Source organism: Pseudochaenichthys georgianus, chromosome 18, assembly GCF_902827115.2.
Source record: "Pseudochaenichthys georgianus chromosome 18, fPseGeo1.2, whole genome shotgun sequence".
Lineage (NCBI taxonomy): Eukaryota > Metazoa > Chordata > Actinopteri > Perciformes > Channichthyidae > Pseudochaenichthys > Pseudochaenichthys georgianus.
Genome location: NC_047520.1, coordinates 9068429 through 9085527, shown reverse-complemented (window position 1 = coordinate 9085527; position 17099 = coordinate 9068429). Strand labels below are relative to the sequence as shown.

Genomic DNA, 17099 nt, shown 5'->3' with positions numbered 1-17099 from the left:
AGTCATTTTATGTAACTGTCAGATAAATGCAAGTGCAATAATTTACATCTAAATTGCAGTGGAATACTAGTGTTTAATAGCATTGCACTTAAAGCACAGGTAGCCTACCTCAAAACTGTACATCATGTGATTAAATACACGTAGTTAGCTACATCCCACCAATTAAAAATGGATAACATGTAAAGTTATTTTTTCGGATGTTTAATGTATGCCGTCGGAACTGATATTTCATGTCGGAACCAAAGTATCTGGTTCTTGTATCCCCTGCACACGATCTGACACAGTTGCTAAGTAACCTCTGCAGCGGGCGGCTGCCGCATAGCCGGATGCTGCTCGTGAACAACACAACAAACTGTGCCCTTTCACACCCACAACTTAAATAAAGCAGGATGGACGAAGGCTCCGAATTATCTCTGACCATCGCTCAGACCGTGCAGCGGCTGAAGGGAAGCCATTTGCACTCTCAGATAGAGAGGCAAGCCAAAGTGAGTGAGCTAACGAGCTAGCATGTGGCTAACGAGCAGGTTGTTGTGCACCTCAAAGTGTCGTAAACAGTTGCATTTGTACTTCTTCTCTTAGAAGTTGCAAAACGGATACAATTTCTAACTTTATTTCCCCTAATGTTGTGTAGGAATGTTTGCATCAACCTGAAATAAAATTGGAGTCCCTTAAAGAGGACGTACGTAGTTTTCTCAAAACATCAGGTGGGTGTATTCTCATATTTCTGTCTTCTCCTTTCCTCATACAATGCAATACATGATGTAACAATAATAAATAACCTTTTTTTCCCTTGTGTTGCAGGCTGGGAAAGGCAGCTACAGAATGCAGTATACAGAGAACTGCATGTGTAAGTTACATTCAGTTTTTAAGTGTTTTTTTTGTGTGACATGCACCTGTATATCTATACACACACCTGTTAGGAGCTACTCTGATTATTGTGGTTTGCAATGAGCCCTTCCATAACTTTAATATGCCTTTTTTTATTACCATTTCTAAAAATAGAAAGACCAATATTTTTGTTGTTGTTGTGTACTTTCACGATTCACATTATTTCCAACAAGTCTCAAACGTGGAGAAATCCCTCGTTTAAATCAGGGTAACGTTTAGTTTTTTTTGGTCACCTGCCATTTTGGTCATGCACTTTTGAGTATATTTTTTGACTGATGAAGTCTCTCGATGAGATAAGGAAGCTGATCAAACGTTTGCCGCAGCTCAATTGCAGCATCTTCGTGAAAACCTGTGCCAAATAGTGTCTGAGAAAACACAGATTTATTCTGTGTGTTTTAGAGTTTTTAATCACTGGGGTTGTTTTGGGGAAGAGATCATTTTAACAAGCGCAACCAGGCCCGCTGGGTAATTGACTATTAACAGCTTATAAATGTTTATTTAATTTATTTTATAGGATTTTCACCATCTGATTGTGGTTTTTATGATCGGTGTGCTGGCAGCATGCATTTTAATTACCAAACATCTCACTAGTGTAAGATTAGGATAGAGCTCACTGGGTAAACATGCTGTTCGTTTACAGTTATGATCAAAGTAGATCATTTGGTTGCAAAGTGCACATTTATGTACACATATTTTGACCTCAATTTGTTATTTTCTCATTTCCCATCAGTATTATTAGCGTCATTACTCACATCACTCGGCTATTTTGGCAAACAAACACTGGAATTATGTCGATAAGAGATTGCAAAACAAGTTTAGTACTCCACAATAATCCAGATGTATGGCCTTTTAGTTCCCTTTCATAATCTTTATCAGAGCAATTGAGCCGGAAAACTCTTTAAACTGGAATAAACAGCTTGGAAAAGTGTTCCTCGACTGCTCTCCTTTACCTTTGCGTCGCTCTCTTGAGGCTCAGACTGAGAGTTAGCACTCCTAATGCTTTGCTTTTAAAGGATGACATATGACTTTGACTAATGCCTCGTCCTTTTGGCCATTAGTCAGCCATATGTGCTCTTATCGGAGTTTAGGTTAGGTTTAAGGTTGTTTAATGCTCTAAGACCTTGAGTCATTCAATAAGCTAAAGCATGCTCAGAGGGGGAAAGACTGGAGATGACTCATCCGAGCCTATTGAGCCGGCCGCTAATGGTGCCTGTTTTAAAGATAATGTTTTATACCTTTGTGTTTGACACCTTACCCGTGGCATCTTATGTATTAACTCAATGTAATGTTCTGCTTCTACACTCTTCGCCCCCTCCCGGTTTGTTTACTCTAGCCAGTTGCCCCCCAGCCACCCGGCTGCCCCTCCTGAACATCTCAAAGAGCCGCTCGCCTACATGCGCAAAGCTCAGGTCAGCCTGTCTCCTCTTATCTGCATCACTCCCTCTTCCTCAACATGTCCTTTCTCCTGCTGATATCAAAGACGCAGCCTCTCCTCTTGGTGTGTGAAGCCCCGTGTTTCTGAATGTGTGTGTGTGTGTGTGCTCTCTTCCACAGGCGAGCTGGGAGAAGCGTGTCCTCAAAAGCCTGAACAGCATGAGCACAGAGCTCGGAGTGCCTCTGGCTCGCATGGTAGCTCAAATATTGTACAATAACAACTGCATCTTAAACCGGTATAGCAATGCTTCTGTAGCTATAGACTGATCCTCTGTGCTCTTATGTGTGAGCACGTTACTCCGATGTGACATTTTCAACTTGTGTTTTGCTCGCTGAGATCCTCTCTTTCCCGCCCACTCCCCAGAGGCCCGCAGCGGAGCAGAAGGAGCTGAGCAACAAATGGAACGAGATGGGCACGGATGAACCAGGTCTGCAGACGTTACCCAGCGGTTTGGCCCTGAGCAATCTGCCTTTTATGAAAGATTAGTGTTGATGCGTCTGTGCGCTGGAGCATCAGTCAGACGCTGCTGTATTTAGCAACCGATTAACACATCTTTAAACCACTGCAATGTTTCCCTTTGTAACCAGTATTCACCTAGGGGAGATTAGGGCAGCATGATATAAAAAAATTAAATAATCAACTGCGATTATTTTGACTGATATTGCAACAAGTTAATATTTGCGGTCATTTTAAAATTATTCACATTATAATTGAAAAACACATTTACATTTTTTTTTGTGGAAGTTCTAAAAATGTCTGCAACGAATAAGGAGATTTGTTTTTGTCTGTAGGTTACCATGTATAAGCTTCTCTGCGGCACCACACCATTTCATTCTGAATGATATTCTCACACAATTTGCCTCAACAAAACATGCCCTTACTGCGATTTGGATAGTTCACCAACCCACATTGCGTTTTTTTGGTTTAAAAAAATCATTTATTTTGCAGTCTATGCATCACTGGGATATATCTGGTGTTCTGTCTCCACTGGCCTCGAAGGTCAAAACCACATCCTCCGTGCTGCCATGAATCACACCACTTATTATTAGCCCCCTAGCTGCTTCCGTGCATAATGTCATTGTCGTCCTCCCAGCTTAAATATTTAGTATTATTGAGCATTTTGTCTCAGAAGACACATCGAAGCTCTCACTGTGAAAACCTCTCAACAAACCAAACCCTTTGCACTTCAAGCCGGCACATTTGCAGAGAACACGGTAACCCTGTTTCCTAACAATGCTATCACAGCTCACTGCTCATATAATAACATTTAGGATGTGCCGTCCCCCGACTATAAACACTTTGGATTGCGAGTATAGAAACTGTCCAGACTCCTCGGACGGAGATAACACGCAGCACCCCTCCTTCCGTCCAAACCTTAACATGCCCTCATTCTGGGGGATGACACAGCACTTACATTTACTGCCACGCTCCGAAGAAGTCCCACTTAAAGCGGGATGAGTGTGCCTCAGCTGTCCTGTGCTGTCCTTTCGACTTGAGTAGTTGAGTCACAAATGCATGCTGAACTATGTGCAAGTTCAAGTTGACTACATGGACCTAATGGTTGGATTATTTTGTGTAGTCTAGGTTTAACAGCTGCTAAACCTCTTCTGGAATAGCACATGTAAACACCGTGTGGAAGTACCACTTACAAAGTGTCCTTTTTACAGTAATGTATTGCAGAGATGCGTTAACGTCATTGTGTCTCTACAGATTTAACGAGCGTCAGGCCTGTATATGCCCCTAAAGACTTCCTGGAGGTAGGCAGTGTAATTCATTTCAAACTGCAATTTGAAGAAAGAAAAAAGGATAAGACATGTTTGCTTTCTACACAGGTGTTAATCAGCTTGAGGAACCCAAATCATGACGGCAGCGAGGATGTGGGCGTCAGGAGCCACTGGGGTCTCATCCAGGTTCCCCTCAATGTCCGGGACATCCCACAGCTGGTAGGGGGCCCGTGGTTTCACTGCTCATGTTTCTGTCTTTCTGCGGACGGTTTGTCCATACCTGACCTCACGAGATGAATGCATATAACAGCCAGTACATCCCAGTAAGCTGCCCCATGAACGGCACACAGGTTTTGAAATCGGGTATGTGATTTTCTTTATCTCTTTCGACTCTCAGAGACAGGCCTACTCAGAGCTGAACCTGACCTCAGGGCAGTTGGGGATTGATGACCATGCACACATCCATCCAGGTATCCACAAAAGCGCAAACCCACTCCGTTACGCACCATCAGAGTTAAAGGAAGAGTTTTTTGGGGAGATACTCTCAATTACTTTCTTTGCAAGAGTTCAAATAGGAAATTGATGCTTGACGACAATCCTTGGTTTGTTATTTTGCTGGAGCCAGTGACTTGCTTTGCTTAGCTTAGCTTAGGTTAGTTTAGCTTAGCTTAGCATAACGACTGGAAAAGGGTGAACAGCTAGACTGTCTCTGTAAATTAAGCCAAGCAGCTGCTGGCTTTATGTTTTCAGAAACAGACCCTAGATGGGGGATTGATCTTCTCATATAACTCTTTGCAAGCAAGCAAACGGCCACATTTCCTAAATTGTATATATGATGATATATAGGCCTACATATATATATATGATTAGTAATAAAGACATGTAACAGATCCATTCAGCAGCTTGTTAATATCCAAAGCACATTTTAATCTAGCAGTAATTAACCAGAGTAACACAAATAAATGTGTTTACCTAATGCCCCCTGTGGTTTAACGGTGTGTTTAGCGTCTGGCCTCCGCTGTGCCACGCGGCTGTGTGGTTTCTTCTCAAACAATATCTTTCTTGAGTCCAGATATTTACATTTTTACAGCCTGGTGTTTAGGCTTTAAATAGAATCCCATCCACCATCTCTGTGTTTGTAAATCAAAGAGATAACGTTAGTTTAAAAAACTGTGTCGCCACCAAGTCATTATTTATGTTTTGTTCTGTCTTTCTTTATCCCTCTGCAGACATGTTTGAAAACGAGTATGTTCAAATCGGGAAAAAAGGTCAGTGTTTGTTTGAAATAGTTTCTAAGTATGTATCTGTTCTGTGGTTGTATTTCTCGGTTATGGGCTTTCTTATTGTTGGATTAAGGTGCACAAATGTGGGACAATTCCTTTTTGAAAATACTACAGCTGCACGATCCCGAGGCTACAAGGAGTGTCGTACATATTACTGATTTAGTCAATATTTACTCTCTGCAACACAATATTAAGCAGAGGAAGGAACCATAGTCTACATTTGCAGCCTGGGGTTTTGTGTTTTATATCTGTACCGTTGCAGATCTGGTTTTATTTGTATATGAAAGAGTCTTTTTTGAGAGATCAGTATCAACAAATCTAATTATATCCACTCTGAACCACTTTTTAAAAGAATACAACCCACAAGAGAGAAGGGAACACTTTTTATAGACTTTTTATCTCCAGGCTTTTTATCTTCAGGCTGGATTATTGCAAGTCCCTTTTTATCAGGCTGTCCAAACCTTAGGGTCCAAACTCATCATTAAAGACCCTTCAATTCATACAAAATGCTGCAGCACGGGTTTGAACAGGAACAAAGAAGATGGACCACATCACTCCTGTGTTAGCAGCATTGCACTGGCTACCAGTTCAGTCCAGGATTGATTTTAAAATACTTTTACTCGCAAGCAAAGCGCTAAATCCCAAAGCCCTCACCCTGTTCCAGTCCCGCCTCAAAACCCACCTCTTCAACTCTGTATCCATAAGCCCCCCTATAGAAAATACATTTATTATTATTATTATTATAAATGGTCAGGGACCATCCTACCTACAGGATCTTTTAATCTCCTATTGCCCCTCTAGGGCATTAAGACCCCAGAGTGCAGGTCTGTTGGTGGTTCCCAGAGATTTCGGCTACCAAGCCCCGCTCCTCTGGAATCAACTTCCAGTGACGATCAGGCAGACGGTGTCCACACATTTAAGAGCAGGTTAAAGACTTTCCTCTTTAGTACAGCGTACAGTTGAGACTGGTTTCAAACCCCCTTTATACATCCTCACGGACCCTTCGTTTTATGGAATTGTATTTATTGTACTCTAACTGTATTTGTGTCATTGTGTTACGTTTCTTTTTAACTTGGTATTTTCACATTGATCTTATAAGATACGTTTGTTGTTTTTACATTGTTTTACATTGCCAATTGTGTTTGTTGACTTGTGAAGCCCTCTGAGACAGATAGGATTTGTGATTGTGGACTATATAAATAAACTTGAATTGAAATAGACCCTGCTCTAAGAAGCTGTGAAGATATATAACATTTGGTCATATATACAGAGTTTGAAATCCAGTATATTAAGAAATATCTGTTGGAGTTTAACAGAAAATCCCCAACGTGAACTTAATGACTCCCTTAGGTGCAGTAATCAGCCCACGAGACACCTCTTATCTCATCGCTCTGCCATGAACCCAGTGTCACCTTATTATGGACACCAATCAGACATCAATCGACAACTACTTAAAACACCACAATCTGTGCTCTGAATGCTCTTCCTGCCCTGGTTCACTAACTCCCCCCTGGTTGGCTGCGAGCTGCGAGTCGTGCTCCAGGCCAAGTGTTAAGTGCACTCAAATATGAAATGTAAGAGTTTAGCAGTGCGTTGGTTTATGTTATGACTGGCCGGCACCTTCACTCAAGGGCTGTGTGCTTTCTGGCTCCTGCCACAACAGAGATTTAGGGTTGAATGGAGACGTGGGAGAGGTTGTTTCCAGCGTTTGTCTGAGTGTTTTTAGGAAAGTTATTTTTGTTTATACATTTTCAGAGGGAGGGAATGAATTAGTGACCGCAGCGTGCCCACTTTTTAAGATGAATCATTGTCGTGACATTTTGTAGACGGTCATCTTCATAAGTTATTGAATTGTTTTTTGGATGGATCAAAGTTTCTGTTAAAATATGTTTTGTTTTTCTTCTAATGGATTTACATTTAATCCTTTCCAAAACAAACCTCTTAACCGCTGTAGGGTTGTTTTTGTTGTTGTCGTGCAGTTATTCAAGAGTCCCAGGTGTTCAGTTTCCCAGCAGCTGTGTGTACAGATTATGTCACTCTGACAGAAAGTCTAGAGGCTCTCTAATGTTGGTCACATATACTAAAGTCTAGTGAATACATGAAATTCATAATAATCAACTTGATGTAATTTAATTTAACTCTTAATAGATTTTTGTGTTTTATATTTTAATTTATAGAATTAAATTGACTTTTTGAATTGCAATTAATTTAACATGATTAATTTGATATAATTGAATGTAATACATTTTATTTAAATTAAATGTGAGTTATTTGGTTTTATTTAACTAGTTTATTTCAACTGAATTATCAATACATATTAAAAACTATTTTCAACATAATGAATTGTATGCAGTTTAATTTAATGATTTTAATTTAATTTATTTAATTTCAAACCTTTATTTAACCAGATGGGTCCCATTGAGATCATAGATCACTTTTTCAAGGGAGACCTGCAGCAAATAGGTTCCACATGAAACATAAAACAATAAAGGACATCATACATTATATTTACAGGATAAATTGACATAGTTATAGATATTTACAAGTGCCCATAGTATCAACGAGCATTTCATTTAGCCTAGCTTTAAAAACATGCAGAGGAATGAGATCAGCTCAGTTTCAATTCTTGCTGAAGATTGTTCCAAGCAAGTGGAGCTGCGCACATAAAAGCTGTCTTCCCTGAGACAGTCCTTGCTCTTGGCACATCTAACAATATTACATCATGCGATCTCAGACAATAGCTGCTTGCAACTCTCTGTGTTATCAGAGAGCAGATATAATACGGGAGTTTACCCAACATGGCTTTATAAATAAACGTGTACCAATGACTGAGCCTCTTTACAGTAAGTGATGGCAGACCTGCCTTGGCATACAGGGTACAGTGATGAGTAAGTGCTTTACAATTTGTGACAAATCTCAGTGCGCTGTGATAGGCGGAATCTAACTTGTTCAGGCAATAGGCAGACATTCATATAGACCAAATCACCATAGTCCAGCACAGGTCAAAAGGTCACAGTGACTAGCCTTTTCCTGGCCTCAAGCGAGAAACAGGACTTGTTTCTAAAAAAGAAACCCTCAGCTTTTTAAGCAGGTTATTGACATGAAGTTTAAAAGTAAGACAATCATCAAGCCAGATACCCAGGTATTTATAACAGGTAACCACTTCAAGTACTTGTCCTTGCATAGTAACAATATCCAAAACAGGCTCTGGTGTCTTTTTACCTTTGAAAATAGCATTACCTTGGTTTTATCAACATTTAAAAGAAGCTTAAGCTCAGCAAGCTGAGTCTGAATAATGATAAAAACAGCCTGTAATTTAACACCAGCCTCCTTAATGGAGGGACCTGCACAGTACATCACGGTATCATCCGCATAGAAATGTAAAGTAGCTTCATCCACATTTTCACCTAAACTGTTGATGTAGATGGAGAATAAAAGTGGTCCTAAAACAGAACGTTGTGGTACACCATTAGAAATGTTCAACCACTCAGAGGACAGCCCATCAAAGTAAACACATTGGGACCTTTCAGAGAGGTAGTTCACAAACCTCCCACTGCATGGCTGGATATGCCTATACTGAGTAGCCTCTGCTTTAAGATGCGATGATCGACGGTATCAAACGCTTTGGACAGGTCAATAAATAGAGCTGAACAACTCTGCTTATTATCTACTTGCTGCTTATTATGATTTATTTAATTGTAATTACCTTTGTTTGAGTAACTTTGACTCTATTAATTTAGATTATAAATTACTAAAACTGGGCATGGAGGAAACATGTCTATCCATGACTTTCTGTCTAATGCCCCTTTTCCATTTCACTTTATTTGGTTTTAACTTTTTGTCTCCTGTTGGTCCAGTGGTGTTGGAGCAGGACAGTGCGGCGGCGCATCAGTACAGCCGGCAGGGCTGTCCCACCGGGCTGCGGGCCGACCTGTGGGCCCTCATCCTCAACTCTACCAACCAGCCTCAGGTACTGAATGCATCTCACACACACACACACACACACACACACACACACACACACACACACACACACACACACACACACACACACACACACACACACACACACACACACACACACACACACACACACACAGCTGAGTTGCACCCTGATTGCAGCTGTTAGCTGTCAGGGTTTGTTGTGAGGCAGCAGTCACACAGCTGCAGAGATTCCCAAACTGCATGGTTACTACAAGGTGACCTTTTCACAGATAACAGTCAGTTATTTCGGAGAATGTAGTATTGTAATTGTTATCCTGGGATAAACACTGTAGAGTAAAACCCAGCAGAACCAACTGACCTGCAACATAATCTGTGTTGAAACCCCCCTCCCGTTTACCTTAGTTTTATCATAACTGTCACTTGTCCATTGTGAACAAATGCTAAGATAATCAAATGCTACCGATTTAGCACAGTTAGCCCAAACAGATCAGCCCGTGTGGCAACGAGTCCGGAGTCTGTGGAGACGATAAAACAATGCTTGTGATGGGAGGAGGATTGATTTCTGAGGAAGAGTTACAGGGTCCTGACTGAGGTCTGGAGAGTGTTAGCATGGCTCTGGATCGAACAAGGCCAAACGCATTAAACAGTCAGTTTACTTTGGACATAATGTGTCAGCTTTCTTTGAGCTAAGACAAAAATAGAAATAATAACAACCACCTAAATTGGAACAGGCTAGGGCTATTGCAATACACCAAAACAGTGAGGTTTTCTGTCTGTCATCTAATATGAGCCTCGCTTCCAACTTGATATATATCAATTTCAAGTATTTTAGCAGAACTTCCTCTGATGCTGTCCATATTACCACAGTGGTTAAAAGTCTCTCACTCAGCTGTCAAAATGACCATCTTTGTTTCTGTTCTCCTCACATCCGCAGCACTGATTCGACCCGTCTCAGACCGGAGACATGTCTGAGTTTAGCCATGTGGTCGGAAACACGATACCCTTCCTTTAAGTTTGTTTTAATCCTCCTGTCACCGCTGTCCGATCACATAAACTTGATTTATCCACAAACACGGTGCTCTTTATACACCATCAGAGAACTGGAATTTCCCTTCTTCCAGAAAATACCATTACATGTATATATGACCAGACCTCAATAAGAATAAACTCTCCATAAAAAATACAAACAGACAAATACAACGGGCACACTATCGAGTTCATATGCAATATTAGAGAACACTTTTATATAACGGCTTGGTTGAGTCAGGAATGGGAAAACCCCTAAAAGCATTATAGGGCCTCTTTAAAAACATCAAAGTCAGACATTATACGATTATCAAAAGTGTAAGGGAAACTTCTGCAGCAATGGAGAGTCAGGACTCAGAGAGACACGAGGAGAGTTGGAGCTTTGATGTCAAACACTGATGGCTTATTACGAGTATCGGCCGGAGGATTCACATCACAAGTCACAGCAGCCAGAGGTTCTGACCGCCCGGGAGAGTTGCCACATCAATTCTCAAGAGCCTCTCTCTCGATAGCCCTTTTAACTAGTTTACAGAGAGTTAACCAACATATTGGGGGAGATAACGTAAACATCTGGGAACACTGGAGATAGCCCCAACATCTGGAGACACTGAATCACTTGTCTGACTCTTAGGCTCGAAGCCAGCGTTCTCACAATCATAAACCATCTGTGACCGAGAGTTGCCCGGTCATAAACTGGGAATAACAACATTATAGCTGGAGCAGAAAATTCCTTAAAGGAGATTACAGAGTCAGGGTTGGTCATAAACGTCAAAGGGCAAAAAGGTTAGATATCTTAGGAGTAAAGGAGAATTATTCTCTAACAAAAAGAATATCCCAAAGCCGACGCATATTAAAGGTGGGGTAGGTAAGTTTCAGAAACCGGCTCGAGATACACTTTTTGTTATATTCCATGGAATGCTCTTAACATCCCGATAGCAATGAATAATATATAAGTGCTTTAACAAAAAATCCATACAAAAATGTCATCTGTGGAAGCTGTAATACTGTAAAAAGTACAACCAATCCGATTGGATGGCCTACCTGCCTGTCAGCCTTCCATCGGGGCACAAACTGATCTTGTGCCCTCATTGGTCATGTGCGCGTTTGTGTGTGTTGGAGGAGGGGCTCTATAAGGAAGTGGCAGATTTTCTCCGGTTGTGTATTTTCAAATTCTAGCGATCTCGAGCCGATTTCTCAAACTTACCTACCCCACCTTTAAACAACTTTGTATTATATTTTCCATAAGTTACTTCCCAAATAATAAACCATGTTTAATCTGTGTGTTTCAGGATGTGATGTATTATGAACAGCTGACGGCTGGAGTCATACAGCACGACCTGCTGGTGGACAACCTCATCTATAAGGTACTTTAGGTTAACAAGCTGCACATATCTATTGAGTTATGTTTCTTTTCCAAGACTTTAGCTGGTATTCATAACGTTGACTACATTTGAATGCTCTTTCCAACAGGATGTGAAGCTCACCGCCAGCAATGACGACTACTACTTTGTGTTTGAGGACTTCCTCTATCAGGTAGAGTTCAGCTCACGATCTCTCATTATTTTCCATACCAGTACACTTACCCTTGATAATGTTGTTTTAATGACTCTCTAGACCAGTGTTTCTCAAACCTTTTCATACCAAGGACCACTTAACCAATAAAAAAACACTCGCGGACCACCTAACTCCACAAATATCCAAAAACACATGAAAATTGTACAAACAAGTGGCAACATATGTGATGAAAGTGCTTATCTGGGCTATATCATGCAATCGAAAGTGAAACTTAAGCTCGTTCCATTGCGGAGATATTCCCGCGAGAGTGCGAAAAACTTAAATAGATTTATTTATTTCAAACGTGAAATGTTACCAATATACTCAAGGACCACTAGGGGGCGCTCACGGACCACCAGTAGTCCGCGGACCACACTTTAAGAAGCACTGCTCTCGGACATCAAATGTCCATATAAATTAAGCATCAATCACCTTTTCCCAACGTATCCTATGTCAAACCAGTGATTGGTGTTAAATGACAAAAACTGTTCAAACTTTAGCGCTTTATTGTTTGTGTATGTAGCATATAATCGCAAAAAAACACAATCTTGAATTACACAAATTCTTGACCCTCAAATGTTTTTCACTATCACACATCCTCTGTTTTATTTATTTGATTGATTTATATACTGCATTGTCTTATTCATGTTTCTTATGCTGGTGTTCTGTATTGTGTATCTTGTTGTTTATGTGTTTGTACGGCGACCTTGAGAGCCTTGAAAGGCGCCTATATAAAATAAATGACTTATTATTTACTAACCGTTAAAAAAATGTGGGCTTCCTCAAATATTCAATATCACTTGCTAAGCAACAAATAAACCTCTTTATTCAACTGTAAGACATTTGGCATCCCCAACGAACTTGTTACTATCATGTCAATTCAATGTCACTGTAAAACTGCATTGCTCGCTACCTACAGTGACGGATGGGCTTCTCTCGCGGTCACCTCTCTGTTTGCCTTTGGCGCTGATAGACGAGCATATACTCGGCAACGGGATTATTCAGCAGCTGTTAACATGTCAAACTCTTTAGTAGCTGACCGAGGAACAAAGCCCTCGTATCGTCTTCAATATTGACTCGTGATAAACTCTCTAGGCAGTGAAAGAATATTGTGAGGTAAAGAACATTAAAGAAGTGTGGCTGTTTTTATCGTAACGATTCATTAATACATTTTCTTTGAGTGACTGAACAAGAAACTCAAGATGTCATGGCGCAGTTATTGTAGATGGTCCTGAAGACCCTGAAAGAGCAGCTGCTTCCCAGTATACAATCTTTGAAAAGCAGATGAAAACCTACCAGCTCATTTGCTGTCGTTTTGAGGAGTCTCCCAAGCAGAGATGATTTCCCCTCATGGGAAGTGGAAAGGGAAAAAGCAATAGTTTCTCAGAAATTGGACTGTAATGGGAAGAGCTTCAACGTCACTTGGGGAAATAAGCAACAGTACCTCGGGGCTCAGTACATCCTGAACAGTGGCTCTTATAGATTTCAAAGTAAGGCCATCACAGAGCAGAATAAAGTGCGATAACCACTGCCTCTTATTTCCCCGGTCGTCAGGCAAAGATGAAATCCATATCGTGCATGGATCCATGCCTTTGTGTGTCTAATCCCAAACCTGTGTGTTCCCAGGTGTTGCTGTGTTTCTCCAGGGACACCGCCGTCTTGGAGCACTTCAAGTACAACAGCGCTACTCCTCCCAAGTCCTTCATCCAGGGTGAGATGATGCGCGCCCTTCACAGAGGGACACACACACACACACACACACACACACACACACACACACACACACACACACACACACACACACACACACACACACACACACACACACACACACACACACACACACACACACACACAACAATACACTGTGTTGCTGTGTTGTAGGTCTTCTTGCTTATGGATTGATCTGTGTGTGTCTAACAGGGAAAGGAGAAGATGAAGAGTGTGCTGTTGTTTATCCTCCCAACGGTGAGTCTGCAACTTCCGACTAATTCGTTTTATAGGAAACAATAAAACCACTTATTCACATGAAGTTTTTTGGTCATCAGTGACATTTTCTGTACAAAGACTAAAATAAATGCAATTTTTCTAGATTGACGACACAGTTCATATTTGTTTATAATAACTGTACTATCTTATTCACACAGGTGTTATCCCTTTCCATGGGTTTTCAATGTATGGTGAGTGTATGTTGCACCTCTTATTTATTACACTCACTTCCAAGAGCAACATATAACAGTGTGTGTCTGTGTGGTCCCACAGTGGCACCTTTGTGTTTCCTGTACAACGAGCCTTCGAAGCTGTACAGTGTTTTCAGGGAAATGTACAGCCGCTACTTCTTCAGACTGCACTCCATCTCCTCCTCTCCCTCGGTAAGCTCTCTGCTAACCCGTCTTTTATATAACTAAGCAAAACGCTTCTGTTTGTGTGTTGCGTCTTTATATCTGCAGTCACTGAACACATGTGCTCCTGCAGGGGGTTGTGTCTCTGTGCCTGCAGTTCGAGCGGCTGCTGCAGACCCACCTGCCTCAGCTCTTCTACCACCTGAGACAGATCGAGGCGCAACCGTCAGTACACTGCACTCGGCTTCATCCTCATCCTGTTATGTATTTGCCCTCATTTGTCTTTTAAAGTGATGGACTTAACGACTAATGCATTCACATACAACAACTCCTCGTCAACTCAAAACAATGATTAAAGTGACCAAAAACCAACATTGTCAGGTCCATAATCCCCACATCTTGTTCCTTTCCACAAGTTGGGCATAAAATATATGATGTTTTTTTTGTTGGTATTACCCTATTTGTGTTTTTCCATCCAGGTTCTTAAAGCTTAATCCTATTTCTGTATTTAATATAGTGAAGAATCACATACACCAGGTCTTGTTTCCGTAACGAGCTGCTGCCATCTTGTGGTGAATTGCTAGAATTACAACTTCCTAATGAACCTTCTTAGAGCCTAAAGATGCGATGGTTTGTCCCTCAGGCTGCGTATTGCCTTTAAGTGGATGGTGAGGGCCTTTTCTGGCTATCTGTCCTCTGACCAGCTGCTCCTTCTCTGGGACCGGATCCTGGGGTACGACTCCCTGGAGGTGGTCGCAGGTAAGAGCTGTTGGCTGTACAATAACCCCCTGCTTCTCTTATGTCCCTCTATCTAAACCCCCTTGTCTCTGTCCCCCCCCTTCTTTTCCCACTCCTCCACATCCTCCAGTCCTAGCAGCCGCTGTGTTCGCCTTCCGCGCTGAGAACCTGATGGAAGTGACGTCGCTGGCCTCAGCTGAGGTATGTCCATCTCAGCAGCAGACCTGTGTGTGTGAAACCCCAGTCCTATCCCTGTCTCTCACATGCTCCTTGAAGGCTGTAAATAGCTGTTGATCATCAGCCAATAGCAGTAACCCAGTCTTCTGCATGCACATGTCTGAAAGAAATGGCTGGCTAGACACTTAAGCTTTCTTACCCCTTTAGCTTGATAGCTTGATATAACCTCTGCTGAAGAAGATCAGACCTATTTAAAAAAAAAAAAAAGGAAAAAAAAGGGGGCTTCTATCTGCGCAGAACTGTGTTGATTACTGTGATACGGTCATAGGTCATGCTCACACCTATTAGCTCCTGCATGTCACTCACGCTGCTTCATTACACTCACGTTATTCTTGTGCATGCCAGCACGCAGTATGCTTCCATACTGGGGTCCCACTATCGTATGACTGAAACCAATAGTAAACCATACGATGACTCTTCTCACTCCCCCCGAGGGTGAGGGGGTTAAACTACATTATGACGCCTCGGGCTGATCGGCTGCTCTAAGACGCTGTCCGGCACTTGCTTGCTCATTTACCACCTGCCCCAGCGGAGAGAAGATATAACATACTGCTCCTCATCTTATATTTAGAACCTCATGCCTTGAAATATCAAACCCTTTCTCTTAACATGATAGGCTCCCTACATTTCATCTCCCCCGATTCCCAAAAGGACAGGGGTGGGGGAGCGGTGTGCTCTTAAGCATGGATTGTCGCTTCCCAAGGATCCTGCATCTTCATCATGCGTGTGTGCTGCTTTTTTGATATCTCGAAAAGGGGTCAAGATGTGCCTCGCCGCACCTTCTCGCTCTGGGCATGAGGGGCGGGAATTCAGAAATCTTATCTTTGTTTTTGTTTGACACGCGCACTGCAGGCCGTCCTCGCCGACCTTTCCACTCTGAAGGTCATGCCTCTCATCCAGATCTTTCTATTCGCCACCGCCATCTGAGGAGAAAAACTGCGGGATGTGAGTCGCGGTACGTACGGTCAACGCCACGTGGGGCAATAAGGGACACTTTGAAACGCCACGAGTGTTATATATCAAGACATCATGAAGGAAAACCCAAGCATCACACACCTCCTCTCGCACTAACAGCCAAACCCCTCTTTAGCATGGATGCACCATAAATAGCGAATACCCGCTATCATGTCATTAGATGTTATACAGTATGTAAGTATAGCCTCCAAGCCGCTAAGGTTAAGCTAACCTCCTGAAGCCATACGCCCTGCAGGAAAGACGACCCTCACAGCAGTGCTGGGATCAGCTGAGGAGCTCATTAGGAGTTGCATGAAGCAGTAATTGTGTTGCAAAAGGAGAACAACATCTCAAAGCTCGGCGAATGAAGTGTTAATTAGCTGCTGTAATTTCCTCTGCTGGTTGTAACACTATTAAGATACTGCTGTAGCTGATGAAGGAGCAGATTAGGCCTTAGCGTGCGGCAGTGTGGAGAGAGATAGTCAAATAAACTGGATTATATAACACTTATATGATTAGAAGCTGCTGTGTGTACACTTTATTATATTTATGAAGCATATTACTGCTTAAGTGAAATGTATCTTATTTAATGATTTGTTTAAATCATGCATTTAATTCCTGAATATATATGAATCTATTTTGTACAGTTTTTTTTATTTTTTTTATTTAACTAAAATGTCTATATTATTTACAGTATTCTATGTGGGTCAATGCTAATGTATTTTATCCCACACATCTTCACATCATGTATATTGCGACATAAAAAAACAATTTAAAAAAAATATAAAATAAAGTTGTTGAATCGCTTCCTCTTGGTTATTAATTATTAATCCTTTAGCTGCTCAGACTTTGAAATGTTGGCAGCTTTTCAGTCCGTCCTGCTTCAGTACTTTGCTGCCTGACTTTCTTTGTATTGCTCCTTAATTGAAATGTTCTCCCAGCTTGTGTGACGGGGTAAATAATGGGGCAGGGT

The 17099-nt window shown here is 41.6% G+C and overlaps 1 protein-coding gene across 1 annotated transcript; it reads left to right on the top strand.

The window, feature by feature from the left end:
- The first annotated feature begins 297 nt into the window (after positions 1-297).
- On the top strand, positions 298-16934 carry tbc1d19 (TBC1 domain family, member 19). The gene is made up of 21 exons (XM_034105506.1): positions 298-485; positions 632-704; positions 802-847; positions 2222-2297; positions 2443-2517; positions 2687-2750; positions 4034-4080; positions 4156-4266; positions 4445-4517; positions 5277-5315; positions 9188-9300; positions 11591-11665; positions 11772-11834; positions 13482-13566; positions 13779-13823; positions 14003-14035; positions 14118-14227; positions 14331-14422; positions 14841-14956; positions 15066-15136; positions 16025-16934. Exons 1-21 carry the CDS (start codon positions 390-392, stop codon positions 16097-16099), a joined length of 1578 nt encoding a protein of 525 aa, XP_033961397.1. The 5' UTR covers positions 298-389; the 3' UTR covers positions 16100-16934.
- The last annotated feature ends 165 nt before the right edge of the window (positions 16935-17099 follow it).